Below are 20,210 nucleotides of genomic sequence, written 5' to 3'. Positions count from 1 at the left end.
AGAGAGTGTTTGATGCCCTGGAAATGGAGTTACAGACAATTGTGAGCCAACATAGGTGCTGAGGATTGAACCTGGGTCCTCTGGAAGAACAGCCAGTGCTCCTAACCACTGAACCATCTCTCCAGCGTGAGACAAAGCATTTCTAAGTATGATGGGCATCCGTTAGATGTATTTTTGCATTTCTCTCTCTTTTATTTATGAGGTAAGGTTTGGTGTAACCCAATGTGGTCTCAAACTTGCACTATGGCTTTCTAATCCTGCCCTACCCTGAATACTGAGATTACAGGTGTGCACTCCCACGCCTGGCTTGTGTGATGCTGGTGCTCAAACCTAGGGCACCATGCCTACTAGAGTCACTCTACCAGCTGAGTGAGAGCCCCCGCCCCAGAAAAAGGAAATTTAGGGTCTGGAGAGATGGTTCAGAGGTTAAGAGCATTGCCTGCTCTTCCAAAGGTCCTGAGTTCAATTCCCAGCAACCACATGGTGGCTCACAACCATCTGTAATGGGGTCTGGTGCCCTCCTCTGTCCTGTGGGCATACACACAGACAGAATATTGCATATATAATAAATAAATAAATAAATAAATATTTTTTTTAAAAAAAAAAGGAAATTTAGGTTCATTCACTCTATGTGCTTGAGCGTTTTGCCTTTGTGTATGTGTGTGTGTGCCGCTTGTTTGCCTGGTGTCCATAGGAGTCAGCAGAGGGCCTCAGATTCCCCAGAAACTGAACTTAGGATGGTTGTGAGCTACCCTGGGAACAGAACCTGGGTCCTCTGCAAGAGCAGCAAGTTGGTTAAGTTGGTCTTAACCAACTCTCCAGCCTCCCAGCTGTAGTGATAAGGAGTAGCGGGCTATGTTCCTGGCACCCGGCCGCCCGCACTGCTAGCTAATGCCCCGAAATAATTACAAGGAAACTGTATTCTTTTGAACACTACCTGGCCCATTAGTTCCAGCCTCTTATTGGCTAGCTCTTACATATTGATCTAACCCATTTCTAATATTCTGTGTGGCACCACGAGCTGGCTTACCAGGAAAGATCTTAACCTGCATCTGTCTGGAGTGGGAGAATCATGGCGACTCCCTGAATCTGCTTCTTTCTCCCAGCATTCTGTTCTGTCTACTCGGCCTATCCAAATTCTACCCTATCAGAGGGCCAACCAGTTTCTTTTATTAGTTAACCAATGAAAGCAACAGATAAGATACAAGATCCACCTCCATCACCCAGCCACTTTTGGATATTTAGTATTGGAAGAATTGTTTATTTTAAAATCTGACATGAAACATTGTGTAAAGGTAATCTGAGATTTATGTGTGTGTGTGTGTGTGTGTGTGTGTCAATTCTTTTCACACTTTTTTTTTTCTCCTCTTCACAAGCGGCGAGATTCCTGACCCTGGAAATGCGGCTCCAGGTTCAGCCTTGTCACCCCAGGGCCAAAGTGGTGACAAGTGGCTGTACCTTCACCATGAACTAACTTCAAGACCAAATCCCCCAGGACCTCTGCTGGTGGAGCCTCAGGTCTGTGTGCTTCTCTCTCTCGGGAACCCAGTGAGGGCTCATCTAGAAACCTGTGTTCTCTGCACGATGTGCCCATTTGTTTTCAGAAGGCAGAGGAACCCTGTGGCTTCTTCCGGCCCTGCCCGACCCTCCCTTTCTGTTCCTGTAGCCCCTGCCCCCTGGTCATGGAGCTCACTATGCTTCTTATTTTCTTCTCTGCCTACGCATTCGTGTGCATGTTTCTGGAACAGAACAGTTAAGGAAGGACAGGTGATTGACTCACGGTGTAAGAAGGTCATCGTGAGGGAGACGGCACAGCCGCTGAAGCAGCTCCCTCTACAGTGGCCGGCTCACATGGCATGTTCACATCTTGGTGGATCAGGAGGAGAACAGGGACCAAAGCAGGGCCATGCTGTTACCCTCAAAGCCCATCCCCAGTGGCCCACATCCACCTGAAAGACCTCACATCTCAAAGGTCACCTTCCACGGCAGTGCCAGCAGCCCACAAGGGACACTCCAGATTTAAGCTGTAATGCTCTGTGTTCACCATTAGAAGGTCAGAGAAGAAAATCCGTGTCTGCTTGGTTCACATTTGAGTGCCTAGCATAGCACCTATGGCAATCTGGCGTTTTAGTTACTATCTGTTGAATGAATAGCGTGTACTAAGTTTTACAAAACACCTATAGAATGGTGTGTACATGCCATTCATGCATCAGAAGATTCTGTAGAACCTATCACATGCCAGCCTGTGCCAATGGCACATTTTGTTGATGTTGAGTTCTCCCCAAACCAGGAACAAGTGAGAGTGGCCTGGCTTGGCTGCTCCCAGCCACCAGGTTTTGTTTTGTTTTTATAATTTATTTAACTTTATTTCATGTGCATTGGTGTGAAGGTGTCAGATCCCCTAGAATTAGAGTTACAGACAGTTGTGAGCTGCCATTTTGGGCTGAGAACTGAACCCATATCCTCTGGAAGAGCAGTCAGTGCTCTTAACCACTGAGCCATCTCTCCAGCTACCAGGTTTTATCTAGTCAGCTATGCACTTACTTGGCCTGGGCAAAGGTCCTCAGTGAGTTCTAATTTCCAGTCTAATGGGAATGTATTTCATGCTCAGAATCTTATTTGACCATTTGGAGTTGAATTAGCCTCCTAGGTAGGGTTTTGTCTGAATTTCTCCTTACTAATCACACTTAAAACATATATATGTATATAAGTGTCTTTTAAAGTCCTATCCATCTTTTCCCTGGAGAGTCTTCTGCCACCACAACCTGTTTGTTTGTTTGTTGTGTTGTGTTTCGTTTCATTTTTAAGTTTGTCAGCAAGTTGAGACTTTCATGCATGCATGCAATGGATTCTGACCACATTTACCCAAACTTCTCTGATATACACCCCTACTCCCTTCTTTTATGCCATGTTCTTTTATAGCCCGTGGACTGTAATTTGTGATGCCCATGTACTTATCGGTATCGGACCATCCAACAGAGCACGAACCCTCATGGACTTCGCCCCATCCACTCTGGCACGCCACTGATGTTATAAAATATTTTATTCAATTTGAGAAATGTGCTCAGACTCACTCCTCCTCCTGAACATGGTTCAGTTCTAACGCTGACTTGCCCTTTCAATAACAAGTCAGATGTGGATCTAGCCCTAGTTGTGACTGACTTTTAGGGGTTTTCGGCGGGGGAGGGGTAGCAGGGGTTTGAGACAGGGTCTCTCTGTGTTGTCAGAGATCCACCCGCCTCTGCCTTTGGAATATTGGAACTGAAGGTGCTCACCACCTCCGCCCGGCTTTTTCCCTAATTGTGATTTGTATCTCATTCTAAGAGTTGGCCAACTAGTAAACAAACTAGTACATAATAAATAGACTAGTTAAAAAACTGGCTAAGTAGCCAGGCAGCAGTGGCTCACACCTTCAGTCCCAGTTTTCCAGAGGCGGATCTCCAAGTTCAAGGCCAGTCTGGTCTACAGATTGAGTTCCAAGACAGCCAAAGCTACACCTAGAAACCCTGTCTTGAAATAATGAGGGGAGGAGGGACTGGCTAAGTTTGTGGTTTGAATAGCCTATTAAGTTGAAAGATTAAATTGAGAATGCAGCTCAGTGGTTGAGCACTTGCCTAGCGTATAGAAGACCCTGGGTTCTGTCCCTAGAACTGCCAAAAATATTAAATAAACACATACATCTATAAATTTCTGGCTTTATTAATTCCTCTAATTGTGCTTTCTCCCTCATATTAGTAGCTAAACAGATCCTTGTTTTTTCCTATAGTGACAGGATACAGAAGCTTGCTGAGGAGGGGGGTACCCGGGAGGCCTGCGCGCTGAGGCATTCTCATTGCCGTTTACATTAGTTCCAGCAGCGGCTCAGGCTATAACTAATTAGGTTTCTCTCTTCCGGACAGGTGGCCACAAATACGAGCACGCTGCCCAGTGTGAGTGTGTATAACTTCAGATGCCCTACGGCCGACGAACTGCACACTTACACCACCCAGCTCGAAGATCTCCGCCTAGAAGCAAACCGCCTTCAGACCCAGGTAGAAATTACACACTGTGAATTTTTCTCATGGCAGTAACATTTTGCAGAAAGAAAGACAGGAGGTCATCATCACACATCTCCTTCACTGTGCAGTTAATAGAGTCAGAACGGAATGAGTCTTGGGATTAGAAATGGAATTTTTCTTGCTTGCCGACTTGGGTGGTTTGTGTCGTGCTGGGAGTTGAATCGAGGACTTCCCATGTGTTGTTTGGGCCACTCTGTTGAAATATGGAGCGGCGGGCTGTGTCCTGCCACCCGGCTAGCTTTACCCGAAATAATTACACGGAAACTGTATTCTTTTAAACACTGCCTGACCCATTAGTTTCAGTTTCTTATTGGCTAGCTTTTACATATTGATCTAACCCATTTCTATTAATCTGTATAGCCCACGAGCTGGCTTACCAGGAATGATCTTAACCTGCGTCTATCTGGAGTGGGAGAATCATGGCGACTCCCTGACTCAGCTTCTTTCTCCCAGCATTCCGTTCTGTTTACTCCGCCTACCTAAGGGTTGGCCTATCAAATGGGTCTAGGCAGTTTCTTTATTAATAAGAAATCACTCCCACATCATTTCCCCTTTTTCTGTTTAAACAAAAAAGAAAGGCTTTAACTTTAACATAGTAAAATTACATATAGCAAAACAGTTATCAAGCAAGAATTACAGTTACTATATTTATATCTATTTTATCTTTTATCATAACTAAGGAAAACTATAACTATCTATTCATTCTTCAACTCCATCAAAGACTCCAGAAGGATATAATACTACCTAAGTAAACAAGAAATAAGAAAACTCTAGAAATGACAGAGACATCTTGCTGCCTGGACAGTCACCCAAAGTTCTTTTGTATGGTTGGGGCATCCATCTTCAGCCTTCAGGCCCATAGTATCCAGCAGACATTTCCATGAAGCAGGAAATTTCAAAGACAGTTCAGTCACTATCTGCTGTGTCCTGCAGAATGTCTCGCAGACTCTTTCATGAGTCATGAACCCCAAAAGACCGTCTCACCTTTAGGCAAGTTCAGCAGTCCTCTCTCTGAGGGTTCTCTGTGTCTATTTTATGCAACAGTCCAGGCAAGAGCAGTTTCTTGCCCAAATGGCTATCCAACTCCATAAGGATCCTCTTCGATGCCCATCTTCCTCTCGAAGTAGATTGGTGCCACCAGGAGCAGATATGTCTCATTGTCATGAAAAGTCCTAAGTTATTAAAACATTAAATGCCATATTCTGCAGTCTTTGAAAGATATGAAGAATGTCTATCTAACTGAAATGTATCTCTATATATCTAGAAAATCTAACCAACATGACTACAAGCTTGACTATTATTGATGATTAACCATTAACCTATATTTCTTAATTATACATTACATTTTTAAATGAACTACACAATCACAATACCTTAATCAAGATCAGAAATACATATACATATAACAAAATTGACTGTAAAATCCACACCAATGCAAATTACTCATACCTATATCATTTCCCCCTTTAAATGTAAAAGAACATTTACAAACAATATTTTGGGAACATGGGCGCAGTTTTTTCTCTCCATACTGCTTCCTGCTGAATGGGGGCGCTGTTAATCAGATCTTTAGGGTGTAACCTGTGTGCCAGGTTTATCTCAGTTGCCAGTTGAGTGAAGTAATTTTTTGAGGGTGTTCACAGGAACTTTTCCGGAGGTCGTGGTCTATCATACCAAATTGGGATAGAAGAAATCCACAGGGTCTGGTCCTCTGTGAAAACAAAAGAAGACCCTTTCCAAAGCATCATATCCTTAGACCCAAATTTTGAAATCGTAATACCCTTATATCCATCCTGGTTTAGCTTGGCAGCCCATGTAATGAAATGTCTCTCTGTACTTAGCTCCTTCACAGTCAAAAATTTTAAAGAAAACACAATATACATAATCCAGACTCTCTGTGAATTTTCCATTTTTACATGGCTTATTTTTCTTTATTTCTTTTAATCTCTTAACTATCTGTACTCTGTCTCTTTAAAGACTTTACCTTTTTTTAAAAAAAAAAACCATTAACTTTATTTTCTATATTCTCTTTCTTCTCTCTCCCAAGTCTACGTACATTCATCCAACAGTGTGGTCTTTTATGTCTGAATCTGTTTTATTGTGAATCTGTAATTTTTTTTTTTACTATCCAGGAGCATTTCTTAAAATGTTAAGCAGTTCTTAAAAACTTAAGTTGCACCATGTACAGGTAATACGGTAATAAGGTACAGCCTGTTTCCTGCCCAGTCTAAACCTTAACTGAGCTGTTTTTATGGTAATTACGGTAGTTCCTGCCTGAGACCAGCACAGTTCATCATGGCCGAGCCGAGCAGCTCCTGCCTCAGAGCCATTTGGTGCCCCTGAGCCACACAGGGTTCCAGGCACACAACAGTCCACATTGCCATCAACCAAGCCGTAGCACATTACTCCAAATGCTCCATTCAAAAGCTCTGTCTCCCGCAGGATCCAGACAGAGATCGCATTGGTGGCACAGCCCAGAAAGTCACACTTTAAAATGACGCAGCTTTTTTTCTCCTGCTGTTGCTGATTCAGGAACTCTCTCTACAGCAAGCCACCAACAAACAGCCAAAAGCTGTGTTAAACTCTGTTTTTTTCTGTGATAAAAATTAAGCTCTCTCAGGTTTTACGTGGAGTTCATTAGCACGTTGGGAGCCACTCTGTTGAAATACGGAGCGGCGGGCTGTGTCCTGCCACCCGGCTAGCTTTACCCGAAATAATTACACGGAAACTGTATTCTTTTAAACACTGCCTGACCCATTAGTTTCAGTTTCTTATTGGCTAGCTTGTACATATTGATCTAACCCATTTCTATTAATCTGTATAGCCCACGAGCTGGCTTACCAGGAATGATCTTAACCTGCGTCTATCTGGAGTGGGAGAATCATGGCGACTCCCTGACTCAGCTTCTTTCTCCCAGCATTCCGTTCTGTTTACTCCGCCTACCTAAGGGTTGGCCTATCAAATGGGTCTAGGCAGTTTCTTTATTAATAAGAAATCACTCCCACATCACCCATGCTCCAGGCAAATGCCGTCTCACTGAGCTCTGTGTCCAGCCCTCTGCCAGCTCTGGTGAATTTTGCAGTGGCTACCCAAAGCAATATACAAAGACTTCTGAATGTGAGCCCCAGGATCAACAAGGGGTGTGTGTAAAGGGAGTGGTGATTGCTTAGTGAGGTCTCCAGAGTGCCCTGGGATGGGGAGGATGGAGAAGGAGCAGGCAAGGTTTCCAACCTTGTGTGAGCTTACTCTGACAGGTGTGCTGGGTGGTGGTAGGTATTCTCAAGCTTGTTTTTCTTAGTGTCAAGGGAAGAAAAAAATCTTCGTTTTATTTATTTATTGTACAGTATAATTCACAGAGTAGGTAGATTAGTTTATCGGTTAATAAAACACTAATTAATTGGTCATCTAGCAAGCATTAGTTGAAACAGTTTATCATAAGCTTTTCTGAACGTAAGCCTGAAGAGATGAGTCAGTGGTTGAGAGTACTGCTCTTTCAGAGGACTGGCGTTTGGTTCTCAGCCACCATTATCAGGTGACTTACAACCTCTTGTAACTGCTTTCATGGGCACCTACACCCCCATGCATACACCCTCACACAGACACACACATGCATAGAATTTTAATATCCAAGAATAAGTCCTCCTTAAAAGCATAGTATAAATTGCATATGCTAATGGAAATGTGGAAAACACATGTTCAGGAAGACAAGGAATCTTAACAGGTTTTTTTTTTTCGTGATTTAGGAAAGTATGACAGAAGAAACATACATCAATTTGGATAAAAGATTGTTTGAACTCTTTCTGAGCCTCAGTCGCTGTCTGGGCAATGTGGAGGAGCTGCAACAGAGACCTGAGCTGCTCAGGGAGGATGCAGCTGCCCAGCAGGCGCTCTTTGAGGTATTGTACTCCTAACGCACCTGTGTCTGTCTTTCTGCGTGGCGGCGGTACTTCAGGCCCGAGCTCACTGCCTGTCTTCCTTCCCCTCCATCTTGCAGAAACTGGCTCTGGAGCTGAAGAAGCTTTATTTAGCTCTGGGTGACAAGAAGGATGCTCTTCTGAAAGCTGTGACGTGGCACGGCCAGGACACCACGCTGCTACCTGAATGTTTCGATGCTCTGAAAGTCAGTCTGGAGCGTGCCCAGGAAAAAGCTGCCTGGAGGAGCTCATCCCTGAAGGCTGGCCTTGACCACAGCTGCAGCTATCAGGTGTGACTCTGAGCCCATGGCTGACTCTGGGGAGCCCAGACCCTCAGTGGCCATCAGTTCTTATAGGAAGTGCTGAGGGAGATGACGCCTTTGCTCTTGATGGGAGACTAATTGAAAAATGAGGCCCCCTTCCAAAGGTGTGGGTGTCAAGATGATCGAGCATGATGTTTCTTTTCTTGTATTACATTTGCTTCTTAGAGATTGTCGTGGAGAGTGGTTTTATTTAACTTTCTAGGCCAGAAGGATAGGTTACTATTTTTGACGTTTCCATGAAAGTCCAGGGCTTCGATAGATTGTTAAGGGAGGGTCTGGAGGCAGGCGAGCTGGGAAACTGCTACAGCTGCACAATGAAACACAAATAAAACAACACCACTTAATGAAGGAATCTGGCCCATAAAAAGCAAACCTCAGGGCTTGGGGAGATGGCTTCATGGATTAGAGAGCTTGCTATAAAAACAAGAGGACCTAGGTTCAAATCCCCAATAGCCATGTAAAAGCCAGGCATGGCCATACATGCCTGTAACCTCAGTACAGGAGGCAGAGAGTGGTGGATCCTGGGAACTGGGTGGCCAGCCTAGACAGAAGTGAGCTTCTGGTTCAGGGGCAGACCCTGTGTTGATGGTGGTGACGATGATAATGACAATGATGATGATGTCGTTGATGATACTGATGGCAATAATGATGATGTGACGAATGACAGAAGAAAATACCTTCTTGGCCTCTGTGTGCACACTGGTGCACATATACCACACACACACATACAAAACCCAACAAGACCAACCAACCAACTCTGAATCTAGGAAGCTTCTAGAATCAAGTAAAACAGACAAAGGGGGGGCGGGGAGAACATGCCAGCACCCGGTGTTGAGTGCAATCAGCCAAACTCAGGACAAATGGATTATGTTTTCTTACATATATGAATCCAAGAAACAAAAAAGAATAGGGGAGCCAGCCAACTGAAAGAGATGCTGTCCTGGCTTGCATTCTGCTTCTATGGTAAACACCACAGACTCTCTTGTGACACAAAGACCTTAATGGTATTCCAATTGAACACCAAAAGGAAAATTATAAACAATTACAGAAGTCTGCACCCCATCTGGATCATTAATCATTTGAAGGAATTAGTATTGATCCTGGGGCGGGGGAGATCGTACTGTTTTTAGCAAGAAGGGATGTTATCCTTTAATCAACATTGGGAGTACTGATGAAATGACTTGATGTCTGCTATGTGCTTCAAGATAATCCGAAGGGAAGGGAAGTTAGGGCTAGCTGAGTGAGATCCACGGGCAGGCTGAGCTCAGAGATGGAATGTGTGGGTGACTCTTTCTATTTATGTTGAAATTTTTCAGAAAATTTCAATTTAATAAAAAGGGGAGGAAGGTCTAATGAGATTTCTCCATTTTCTACGTGTACCTTTTTCATATGCAGAATGAAATAAAGCGATTATACAATCAACTCATTAAGAAGAAAATGGCTTTACAGCAGTCTTTGAATGCGATCAGTGGACAGAGTATTGGCGAACAGCTTCAGGTAATCAATCAAAACAGTTCAAATGAAGCTGACCTCAGACCAGAGAGTCTTGGGCATCAGCTGCTTGTCCAAAGCATACCCCTTGGCAAGTGTTGTGAAGGTTAAGTGGTCATTCAGATGAGAACAATTTATGTTGACCTTCGAGTGCAAGGCTCATGTAGTACTCCATGAAGCATAATATTTTAAAGTAATAGTTCATTTTCGCCTGTCAATGGGAAAAAGTTAAGACTGTCTACAGTTGTCGAAGGTGTTGGTAAAGAGGCCCTTACCTCGTCCACTGGAACCCTGATTAGTCCGGCTTCGAGGGGCCAGTTGACTTATATAAAGGTTTTAAGGATAAGTGCTCTTCCATTCAGCAACAGCGTCCCTTCATTTACTGAGCTAATATTGAAAACCCACCATGTTCCATTGCTTCTCTAAGATCTGGATGTGTGTTCTCCCTGAAGAGGTCAATTAAGAGGCTGGGGATGTGACTCTATTGGTAGAATCATTTGGCTATCGTGTATGAAGCCCAGGAGTTGATCCCCAGTACTGAATAAACCAAACGTGATGATTACCTGTAATTCCATCCCTGGGGAAGTGGAAGCAAGAGGACCAGAAGTTCAAGGTCATCCTCAGCTATATAGAGAGTTTAAAGCCAGCCTGGGCTTCCTGAGACTAGACAGACAGACAGACTAAAAGAGTAGTTGCGTAAAGATAGATCTAGCAGAACTGTTTGAGGATGGACCTGGCCACAGTGCTTGCTATAACACCTGTGCATCTCCCGAAGCCCATTGGATTAAACAGTTGCCTATGACTAAAGCAGCGAGCACTTTAGGATGGGGTGGCATACCATGTCCCTGCTGAGAAGGACCTGGAGAGCTGGGGGTATAGCTTGTGGTAGAACACTTGCCAAGCATGTACAGGCTCTTGGGTTTAATCTCCAGCAACATGGAAAGGGATGATTGGATGTTGTTCTGTTGTTTTTTTTTTTAGTTTTCATTTTGAATTTTTGGGGATGGTCTCACTCTTCTACCTGGCTGGTCTTATATTTAGCAAACTCTCCTTCCTTAGTCTCCCGAGTATTAATCACCGTAACCATTGATGACGATGATGATGATGATGATGATGATGATGATGATGATGATTTTGAGACAGGGTATCCCTATGTGGTCCTGGCTGGTCTGGAACTTACTGTTTAGACCAGGCTAGCCTTGACTTCCTAGAGTTCCGTCTGTCTAAGCCTCCCAAATGCTGGATGTAAAGGTGTGCACTACCACCCCTGGCCCAAGCTAGTTTTTTGGAAGGTAACTGTGTAGTGGTTTAAGAGGTGTTCAAGAGCTGATGAGCGTTCAGAACACTGAGGTGCAGAGACCATGAATCCCGCACTATGCACATATGCCTCATTTGGTATGTGCGTAGAATGTGTTGGGAACAAATTCAACCCTGGCACTTCTAGGGAGACTGACAAGAAGAGCTGCATGTTGGTGGAACGGGGTGTCAGGACAGGCCTTTCGTTTTCCCTTGGTTTGTTTCTGTACTCCCAAGGCACTTCCGTGTGTGCTTCTGTTTTGATGGCTCCATGTGCTTCCTGATTTAACTATGGTATTTCTCTCCTATCTGATTTCTCACTTAGAAGGCAGATGTGCATACAGCAGAGCTGCAGAACTCGGAGCGGCAAGTCGCCAAACTAAGGAACGAAGGGGAAAGGCTCCGTTTCCCTCATGTTTTACTCCAGGATGTTTACAAGTTGGAGGTGTGTATGGGCAGAAAGCATTCATTCAGCACCGAGGGCGGAAGGGACAAGGCTTGGGTCTTCACCAGGATTTTCAATGTGTTCTTTGTCTGATTTACGTTCTTGACTGGTTGAAATGCTTGTATACATCTGCTTTCTCTTTTCAGGATGTTCTTGACAGTATGTGGGGAATCCTGAGAGCCAAATATCTAGAACTCAGCAGCCCATTCCTCTCCCAGAGCCAGCAGGATGCCTTGCTGCAAGGCATGGTGGAGCTCATCAGTATTGGAAAAGAAAAGCTTGCAAGTAGCCCCTTGCAACACGCCAAGAGTAAAGTTGCTTTGCAGGCTCAATTACAAGATCACAAGGTAAGAACCTTTTTGGTGACCTTAACCTCCAGTTGTTCCCAAGTGTGCATAGGAAATAATTATCCATCATCCTCTTTGATGAAGACATAGCATTCTGCTTACAAGCTCCTTCAGAAGCTTCTCACCTACGTGGAGCTTTTCATTGATTGAGAAGGCAGACAGTTTATCAACAACTCCTTAAGCAAATCTACAATTAAAAGTATCTTCATCCTCTGAGGGCTTCTAATAGGAGATACTGACTTAGGGAGGTTAGGAAAGGCCTTCCTGAGAACTGGAATCAAAAGGAAGGCTTATAATCTAATGCTTTAATTAGGCCTCTCATTTTCCATTCATTTCATTATACAAAATTCTCTTGATCTACCCAGCATGGCTGTGCAGACTTTTAATCCCAACACTCGGGAAGTAGAGGCAGGAAGATCTCTGTAAGTTCAAAGCCAGCCTGGCTTACATAGCAAATTCCAGGAGGACTACTTTGTAAGGCCCTGTCTTAAAACACAGAGAGACAGACAGACAGACAGAGAGCATAGTCACCCTCACAGTAGAGTTCAACCTTTTGACATTGTGATCACATTGACATCAGCAAAGCTCATACTCAAGAACCAGGAAATAGAATCAGCCCTCTCCCTGCTAAATCATATGTTTTAAATGAGTTGTGATCACATTGACATCAGCAAAGCTCATACTCAAGAACCAGGAAATAATCAGCCCTCTCCCCGCTAAATCATATGTTTTAAATGAGTTTAGGATTTTATGTTGCGCTGTGTTTGTGGCTATGTCCTGCCTCGTGTGGCCCATGGATTGCAGGTGGGACATGCCAGTGTGCGCTGGCCCCTTGTCTGATACTTTTACAAGCTTTCTATGTATTTGTCCACTTCTAGGGGTAGAAGAGGTTCTTACAATTAAGGGGCCCCTTCAAACAACTAGAGGAAGCAGCCGGGTAAATGGAGTCACTGGGTGAAGAATAGCCTCCTGAAAGAAGTCCAATCAGCCCCTTAGCAAACTCCCCTCACGTGGCCATTGTGTTGAGTCTCAGTGGGCGCTCAGATTGAGGAGCCCCATCTGTTGATGTGGGATGCTCTGGCTCACACGCTGAACATCATTTGAAGACCGTTTGTCTCCTGAGTTATTAACCACCTTCTAGCATTCTAAAACTCAAAATAATTAAATCGGAAAGATCATAGCAGAAAAGGAAATTGATTTAACACTAATGGTCGCTGCTTAAAATAGACCATTTGGTGGCAGTTTTACTTAAGGAGAGTGTATCTTTATAATTCTTTAAGATTCCATCTGTTCTTTAGAGACTCGGGGATTGGACCACTTTAGTTCCTTTCATGTGCCTATGTGTTTGATTCTATGTATGACTGTGTATATATGTTCACTATACATGTGATTCATTCTATGACCTCCTGAGGCTGGGGATTTTTTTTAAAAAAAAAATTAAGCCAAGCTTAGTGACACAGGCCATAACACCATCTGCTTTGGGAAACTGAGGCAGGAGAAGCACAAATCTAAGGCCTATCTAAACAGTTTAGTGAGACCTCCCTGAAAAAAAACAGTAAAAGAGAACTGTGGGTACCCAGTCATATCTCAGTCATAGAGCCCTTGGCTAGTGTGAGTGAGGCCTTGGGGTCACCGCCCAGTACAGGAGGGAGGCTGGTCAAAGGAACTGGGGTAAACAAATTAAAGTAGCTTGGCTTTTATATAATTTTCCCAGTTTGACAATAAATATTAGAAACCTTTCCCATATTTCAGGGATTTTTCCAGAAGCTCGTCGCTGACATGTTGTTGATTCAAACTTATTCGGCCAAAATGTCTTCACCATCGTTGCAAAAGGGCGAGAGATTTGGGGCAGAACAAGAGGCCGAAGTGAGAGCTCTGGGGGAAGAGGCCTGCCTGCGAGGCTCCCAGCTTCAGAGTGTGCTGCAGGTATGTCACATGACCTCTGAGCTGGGCTTCCTGGGTTCCACCCACTGCAGGCATGAGGGCATCCGAGCTGCAGCTCTTGGAGGTGCAACAGAAAGGAAGGCGGAGCTGGGCCTCGCTGTGTCTCCTCCCCACTTTGTGCGAGGTCTGCTGGGACTCGTCATACTGCGAATGGGTAGCATGGAGGCATGTGACAGCCATGGATGGGATGAGACAGTCCATGGTTCACAGCCTAAGCTCCTTTTAAGAGCTACTGGGTATGCATGTCCTGTCGGGAAAATGCATCCGTGCTAATTCAGCCTCAGTTCAAACAAAAGTCAACGACATATATAGAGAGTCCTTTTCAGCTTGAAGCTTTCCCCTTAACTCACAAAACCACCCATAAAGGAAAATTTAAAAGGAAATACTCAACTTTATCATGTTATGAACACAGTATTATTTCCTGGTGACAGTATTTATTTTCTAGTTTTGTTGTCCAATTGATTTTAAAGTAATGGTGGTTTTAAAAGCTTTCCTGGACCGAGTGAGTGCTCCACAAGACAAGTGGCTGATCTTTGAGTAGAAAGGAGAATTGCTAAGGTTGTTTTTCTAAGAGACGATGCGTAATGTCAATAACTCAGTTCTTTAGCTGCTCAGGAAGCCCGGCCAGTGGGCTACCATGGAAATACGGGGAGGTAGGATGATGCGTTCTGAGCACCACTGAGCTAGGACAAGGCAGCACTAAGGGTAAAGAGATGGTCATGGGGGTGGAGAAGGCAAGGGCCCTCCCCCTACTGCTACCACCCATGAGCTCAGGCAGGTGTCAGGTAATTCAGTAAAACAATTGTTCACTAGAATTGGGGACTGCATCAGAGAGGCAAGAATAACCTGATGGAGGCTTCCTCTGTTAAATTAAAAAAAAAAAAAAAAAAAGGCATTTCACAATTAGGTCTTTGCCTCTCCCAGGAAGAACAAGGCTGCCTTACATTGTGGCGCCTTCACAGTGGCATTCAGGATAGATAACACCTCCACTTGCTGTGTGTTTCTTTTAATCCCATTGCCCGGCTTCCCAAGGTTAGCATAAAGCTCTAGTGAAGGCAGGAGGCATGCCTTGGTGGTACAACCCTTACCCACTTACGGGGACCCTGGGTTTGATCCAGCACTACAAGCAAATAAACATATTAATAAAGTACATTAGTATATACAAATACCCGTGGGATTAACTTTTCCTTTTCAAAAACAGTGGGATTGTGTCCCGCTGTTGACAGAGTTCTTCCTGATACCATGTCACCTCTCAGGTGCACCCGGAGTCTACACAGGGCCCACATTTCCGTTTCTTCTGGTCTCAGTGTTTGTTTTTGGCTTAACGATTGTCTTTCCCTGGAACTGACTCCTGGTGTCTGTTGTCCAGAAATGGGAAGAATTTGATGACAACTACGCATCTCTTGAGAAGGACCTGGAAGTTCTTGTGTCTTCGTTGCCCTCTGTGAGTCTGGTGGAAGAGACGGAAGAAAGATTGCTGGAAAGGATCTCATTGTATCAGGTAGCGTGTTTCCTAGTTTACGACAGAACCAGTCTACGGTGCTTTGGGTGCCAGCAAGGCCGTTGGGTTTCGATGCTCAATGGTTGACTTGAAACATTTTTATCAGACCACCCACTGATAGATGCATCCAGAAGGATGAGGAATCTTCAGCATAAGCATGAATCTAGATTGGGGTGAAGTCTTTGGCTTGGATACTGGCTCTATCCATTGCCCATGTGTGACCTTGTCTCTAAGACCTAGCTTCTTTTCATTATTATTATTCTTTGAAAATTTTATAGGTGTATACAGTTCGTCTTAATAATTTCCACCTCCTATTCCCTCCTTCCAACTCTCCCCAATTCCTATTATTTCTCCCTTCCAATTTCTTTGATTTGCTTTTTAAATAACCCACTGAGACTAATTAGTCCATGTGGATATGGGGTCCTCTTGCCAGTGACCAACACCCTAAGAAGCAAACCCCGCCCCCAGCAGCCACTAACTGGCCAATAGCTCCATGGTCAGGGCAGGACCTTGGAAGCCCCTCCCAGCTCCATGCTGAAAAAAATATTTCAGATTTTATTTTTGGGTTTTTTTTTTTTTTTGTGTGTGTGTGTGTGTGTGTGTGTGTGTTTGCATGTGCATGCAATGCTTGCGGGGTCCAAAAGAGAACCTCATATCTCCTAGATCTGAATTTACAGGCAGTTGTAATCTCTTCCATATGGATACCAGGGACTGAGCTCTGATATAGTGTAAAAGCAGGACCCGCTCTTAGGCACTGAGCCATCTCTCCAGCCCCATGCCATAATTTTTAACTGGCTGAATTTTGAGCAGGTTTTATGCAGGTCATCACAGTGGCTGTGAGTTCATGTGTGCAGCGGTCCCAGAGGACAGCATGTCATAGACCTCGTCCTCCTCCTCCATTCTTTTACGCTCTTCCTGCGCCTACTCCCCCGTGTTCTCTGAGCCTTGGGGTGGGAGTAGCAGTGTCTCATCTATGGCTGAATACTCAGAGTCACTGTTTGTTATTTATTAGTGTAGAAATAAGATGAGAATAGAAAGGATTTTATAAAGCTGAGCTTCTAACTATACTTACAGTATAATTCTGACTGGACATAGCCTAGGAGACACATGAGCTCTGTTACCTGCCTCCAGTATTATAGAAAGTCTTCGGCCTAGGTTTGTTGACACACACATCTGTAATCCCAGCATTCTGGAGGTTGAAATAAGAGGATTGTGACTTTGAAGACTGCCTGGGATACACAGTGAGATCTCACATGGGGGCGGTATGAGAGAATGACATTTTCCTGGGGTTGGGACACCGTATTTGTACTTGATATAGATCCACAGTCAGATACATCTGGATCTTTTGGGGTGACGTGGAACATAAGGGAATCTGATGTCCTCTTCTGGTCTCTGAAGTGACCAGGGATATACATGGTGCACATCCATACATACAAAACATTCATAAATGTAAAGTAAAATTTATAATTAAAAATGTATGTGCCACCATGCCTGACAGACCCTTGCTTTTGACCCTGGGACTGGCCGTTTCAGCTAGACTGGATGACCAGTGAGCCTCAGCTGACCGTCTTCCTTTTCCCGCGACTCCAGTGCTGGGGTGGGTGCATTCGCCCACACCTACTTTTATATGGGTGCTGGGGGTTCTCATGTATGCATGACAAACGAGTTTCCTACCCAATCCCTGAAAGCTATTTTCAAAGAAACAATTGTTCTAAGCCTTCAGAACAAATTTTTTGTTTGTTGCTTGAGACAGGGTTTCTCTGTTTAACAGTCCTGGCTGTCCTGGAACTTGCTTTGTAGACCAGGCTGGCCTTGAACCCACTGATAACCATCTGACTCTGACTCACAAGTGCTGGGATTAAAGGAGTGCACCACCACTACCCAGCCTGAACAAATTCTTCATCCTAAAATATATCCCTCAAATTGCACCTCACTGTGGACTTCTCTGGGCCATTCATAGTCCCTTGGAGTCACAGAGGTCCAGGTGTCCACCCAATGTGGTTGTTTGGTGGAGTCTGGGCCATAGAATGAAGACCATAGTTGTGCAGCCCCTGAACAGGGACAAATCTGTCTTCAGAAGCTGTGTGGAGCTCCATCTGGCCAGCATGCCTTTTCTCTCTAGAATAAAGGCATCAAAGCCCTCAGAGGGCTCTAGGGATATAGCTCAGTTAGTCGAGTTCATTGCCTGCCATTCATGAAGCCTGCCCAGGGTTTGATGTCTAGGCATAGTAGTGCATGCTGAGTAATCCTAGAACTTGGTGTGGAGACAGGAGGATCATTACATTCGAGGCCAACCTTATCTCCCTTCTCTGAAGGAACAGGTGCTATGTGTTAACTTATGATGCTATAAATGTGCTGTGTATACACAGACACGTTAATAAACAGCAATAAGGAGCATCTCAGAGATTCTATGATGGCCAAGTAACTAGGCTTAGAAAATGACAGCGCATTTTGTAATTGATTTTGAACATTTTATCCTTGCCTATAGCTAGGAAAGGGATAGAAGAGAAAGAGAAATTAAAAAAAGAAAAAAGAAAAAGTAACCACTTTTTTGATAGGAAAATAGCCAAAGTTCTATTTTGGAAATAATTTTCTTCTAAAGATTAACCAGCCACCAGGTACTTGGCATTAGCTGAACCAGCTATGGAGATAATTGCTGTTAGACAGAGTTCTCTTCGGGGGGTCATTGTATTTGCAGTTTTGAAAGATTTTATTTTACGTGCGTGTGAAGTTGGCTTAATAATGTGCTGTGTTAATTTATTGGAAAGTTCTTTTCTCCCTCTTAGTCCTCATATCAAAAGCATCTGCAAATGAGTTCTTCCCCCTGGTCTGCGTGTCTGGTGAATAATAGATAATTATCTTCGTGTTTATCCCCCTCCTGGCTAAGTTTCCATCTGTGAGACTCCACAGCAGGGAGTGTGGACTAACATGGGAGGGATGGCGAATCGCGGTCCCTTAAGAGGGCCCTGCACACCAGGATCTAGACCCTGAGTTTGTACATCTCATGATGTTCACAGAGACACTGGCAATCCTGATTTCTAGATTTTATGTAATTTTTGTCTAAAATTTCCTGATTTTCAAGATAATCTTTGTGTCAGCTGAAGGCTCGGCTCAGTGGTTAAGAGCACTAGCTGCTGATGACCTGGGTTCGATTCCCAGCACTTATAGCAGCTCACAGTCATTTGTAACTCACGTTCCAGGGCACCCAATGCCTTCTTCTGGCACCAGGCATATGTATGTGGCACAGATATATATGCAGGCAAAGAACCCATACACATAAAATGATAATAATATTATTAAAGAATTTAAAAAGTTAGAAAAATAATCTACATTATGAATCCAAGCCCGTGTGAAACCTGGAGTGGTTGATGTGCCAATGGTCCCACTACTGAGGAGGCTGAGCCAGAAAGATCCCTTAGTTCAGATGTTTGGAGCCAGCCTGTAATCTCAGTGTTTGGAAGGCTTATAAGCTTGGGCTACATGGTGAGTTTTCAGGTTTGCTTGGGCTATATAATAAGACCCTGTGTTACTAAAGAGAAAGAGAGAGGTTAGATCAGCAGATTTTACTTAAGATTAATTCATTCTGTGACTTTTTTTTAGCAAATAAAAAGAAACATTGACGGAAAGCACTTGCGGCTCTGCCAGACCTTGAACGAAGGCAAACAGCTGGCGGCATCTGTGAGCTGTCCTGAGCTGGAGGGCCAGATCACCAAGCTAGAAGAGAAGTGGTTGTCCCTCAACAAGAAGATTGACCACGAGCTCCACAGACTACAAACCCTGCTTAAGCATCTCCTCAGGTATGCTGCCTTAGAGATCGGTTGGCCTCGTGTTCTGCTGTAGAGAAAGACTCTAGGAAGACGCTGTAGTCAGCTCAAGGTTGTATGAGGTCCACCACATCGTACCGTGTGAGAAACCCTGTCTTGCAAAACAGAAAAATAAATAAAATAAAAGTTTAAGACCATTTAATAATTTTAGCTCATAGAGCGCTTTGAGTCTTTTGACTTCCTCGGAGGCCATGTTGTGCTCGCTTGGAGTTACCTTGAACTACCAGAGGATGATGGGGGGAATAGAAAACATTTAAGCCTCAGACTCATCCCTGCCTCGCAGAGGCTCTAAGCTAATAAACAAGCTGAGAAGCTGCAAGGAAGATGGTGCTCTGTTGCCTGTTTCCATCATATGAGATAACACAATAATTATTACAGCGCGCAGCCAACAGCAGTGTGTTGTTGAGCACCATCGGCAAATGCTAGTTTTATTTTCACTGTAAACAAGGAACTGGAGAACACTGATGGCCAAGCTGATCTCTGTCATGGTGGATGGATAGACTTTCTTCCTTCTTGATTATCCCTAATGGAGACAGTTCTAGAAAATGCTAAGACCATAGGCATGGGGCATGGTATAAAACATGATAGAATACTCATAAATGTCATGATTTTTTAGTAATAGTGCTAATCGTGGAAATTAACAATAAAGATAAGAACTATACACACCGGTGCCTGTCGTCCCCGGAGTGAGTTTCTAATTTTCATTCTCGCTTTGCCCCCGATAGTTACAGCAGGGATTCGGATGAGCTGACCAGATGGCTGGAATCTTCTCAGCAAACATTGAATTACTGGAAAGAACAGTCCCTCAACGTGTCTCAGGACCTGGATACGATCAGAAGCAACATCGACAGGTTTTTTGTAAGTTGCTTACACTACTGGTCAAAAATAAGTACCAAGAATAAAAATGTAGAGGCTGCTGTGATGATCTCTGCTCCGTTTGTGGGTAAGAGGTCAGGCATGCAAGCAAGATGTGTTCCTAGAGCTATCTGCTACTATTTAATGGACTAGAGTATTTATGTAAATGTAAAGCTTGCTCAAACCTGGCATGTCTTATTAATAATAAAAAA

At 44.0% G+C, this 20,210-nt stretch overlaps 1 protein-coding gene across 2 annotated transcripts in view; it reads left to right on the top strand.

The window, feature by feature from the left end:
* Positions 1 to 20,210, top strand: part of Syne2 (spectrin repeat containing nuclear envelope protein 2) — a 135,599-nt gene that overhangs the window by 48,657 nt on the left and 66,732 nt on the right. Inside the window, exons 21-31 of one of the 2 annotated variants that reach the window (XM_041658050.1) lie at positions 1,377 to 1,518; positions 3,900 to 4,031; positions 7,802 to 7,954; positions 8,053 to 8,262; positions 9,691 to 9,792; positions 11,411 to 11,527; positions 11,674 to 11,874; positions 13,627 to 13,800; positions 15,188 to 15,319; positions 18,920 to 19,116; positions 19,869 to 20,001. In XM_041658050.1, coding sequence (XP_041513984.1) covers positions 1,377 to 1,518; positions 3,900 to 4,031; positions 7,802 to 7,954; positions 8,053 to 8,262; positions 9,691 to 9,792; positions 11,411 to 11,527; positions 11,674 to 11,874; positions 13,627 to 13,800; positions 15,188 to 15,319; positions 18,920 to 19,116; positions 19,869 to 20,001 — 1,693 coding nt within the window. Of the gene's footprint in view, positions 1 to 1,376; positions 1,519 to 3,899; positions 4,032 to 7,801; positions 7,955 to 8,052; positions 8,263 to 9,690; positions 9,793 to 11,407; positions 11,528 to 11,673; positions 11,875 to 13,626; positions 13,801 to 15,187; positions 15,320 to 18,919; positions 19,117 to 19,868; positions 20,002 to 20,210 lie in introns of both variants that reach the window. The other variant, XM_041658049.1, reaches the window with a different exon arrangement.

This window comes from Microtus oregoni, unplaced genomic scaffold (genome assembly GCF_018167655.1).
Source record: "Microtus oregoni isolate MIOR12 unplaced genomic scaffold, Mior012 000009F_ref0000495, whole genome shotgun sequence".
Lineage (NCBI taxonomy): Eukaryota > Metazoa > Chordata > Mammalia > Rodentia > Cricetidae > Microtus > Microtus oregoni.
The sequence above is the reverse complement of the archived record's forward strand: the minus strand, read 5'-3'. Positions and strand labels throughout refer to the sequence as shown.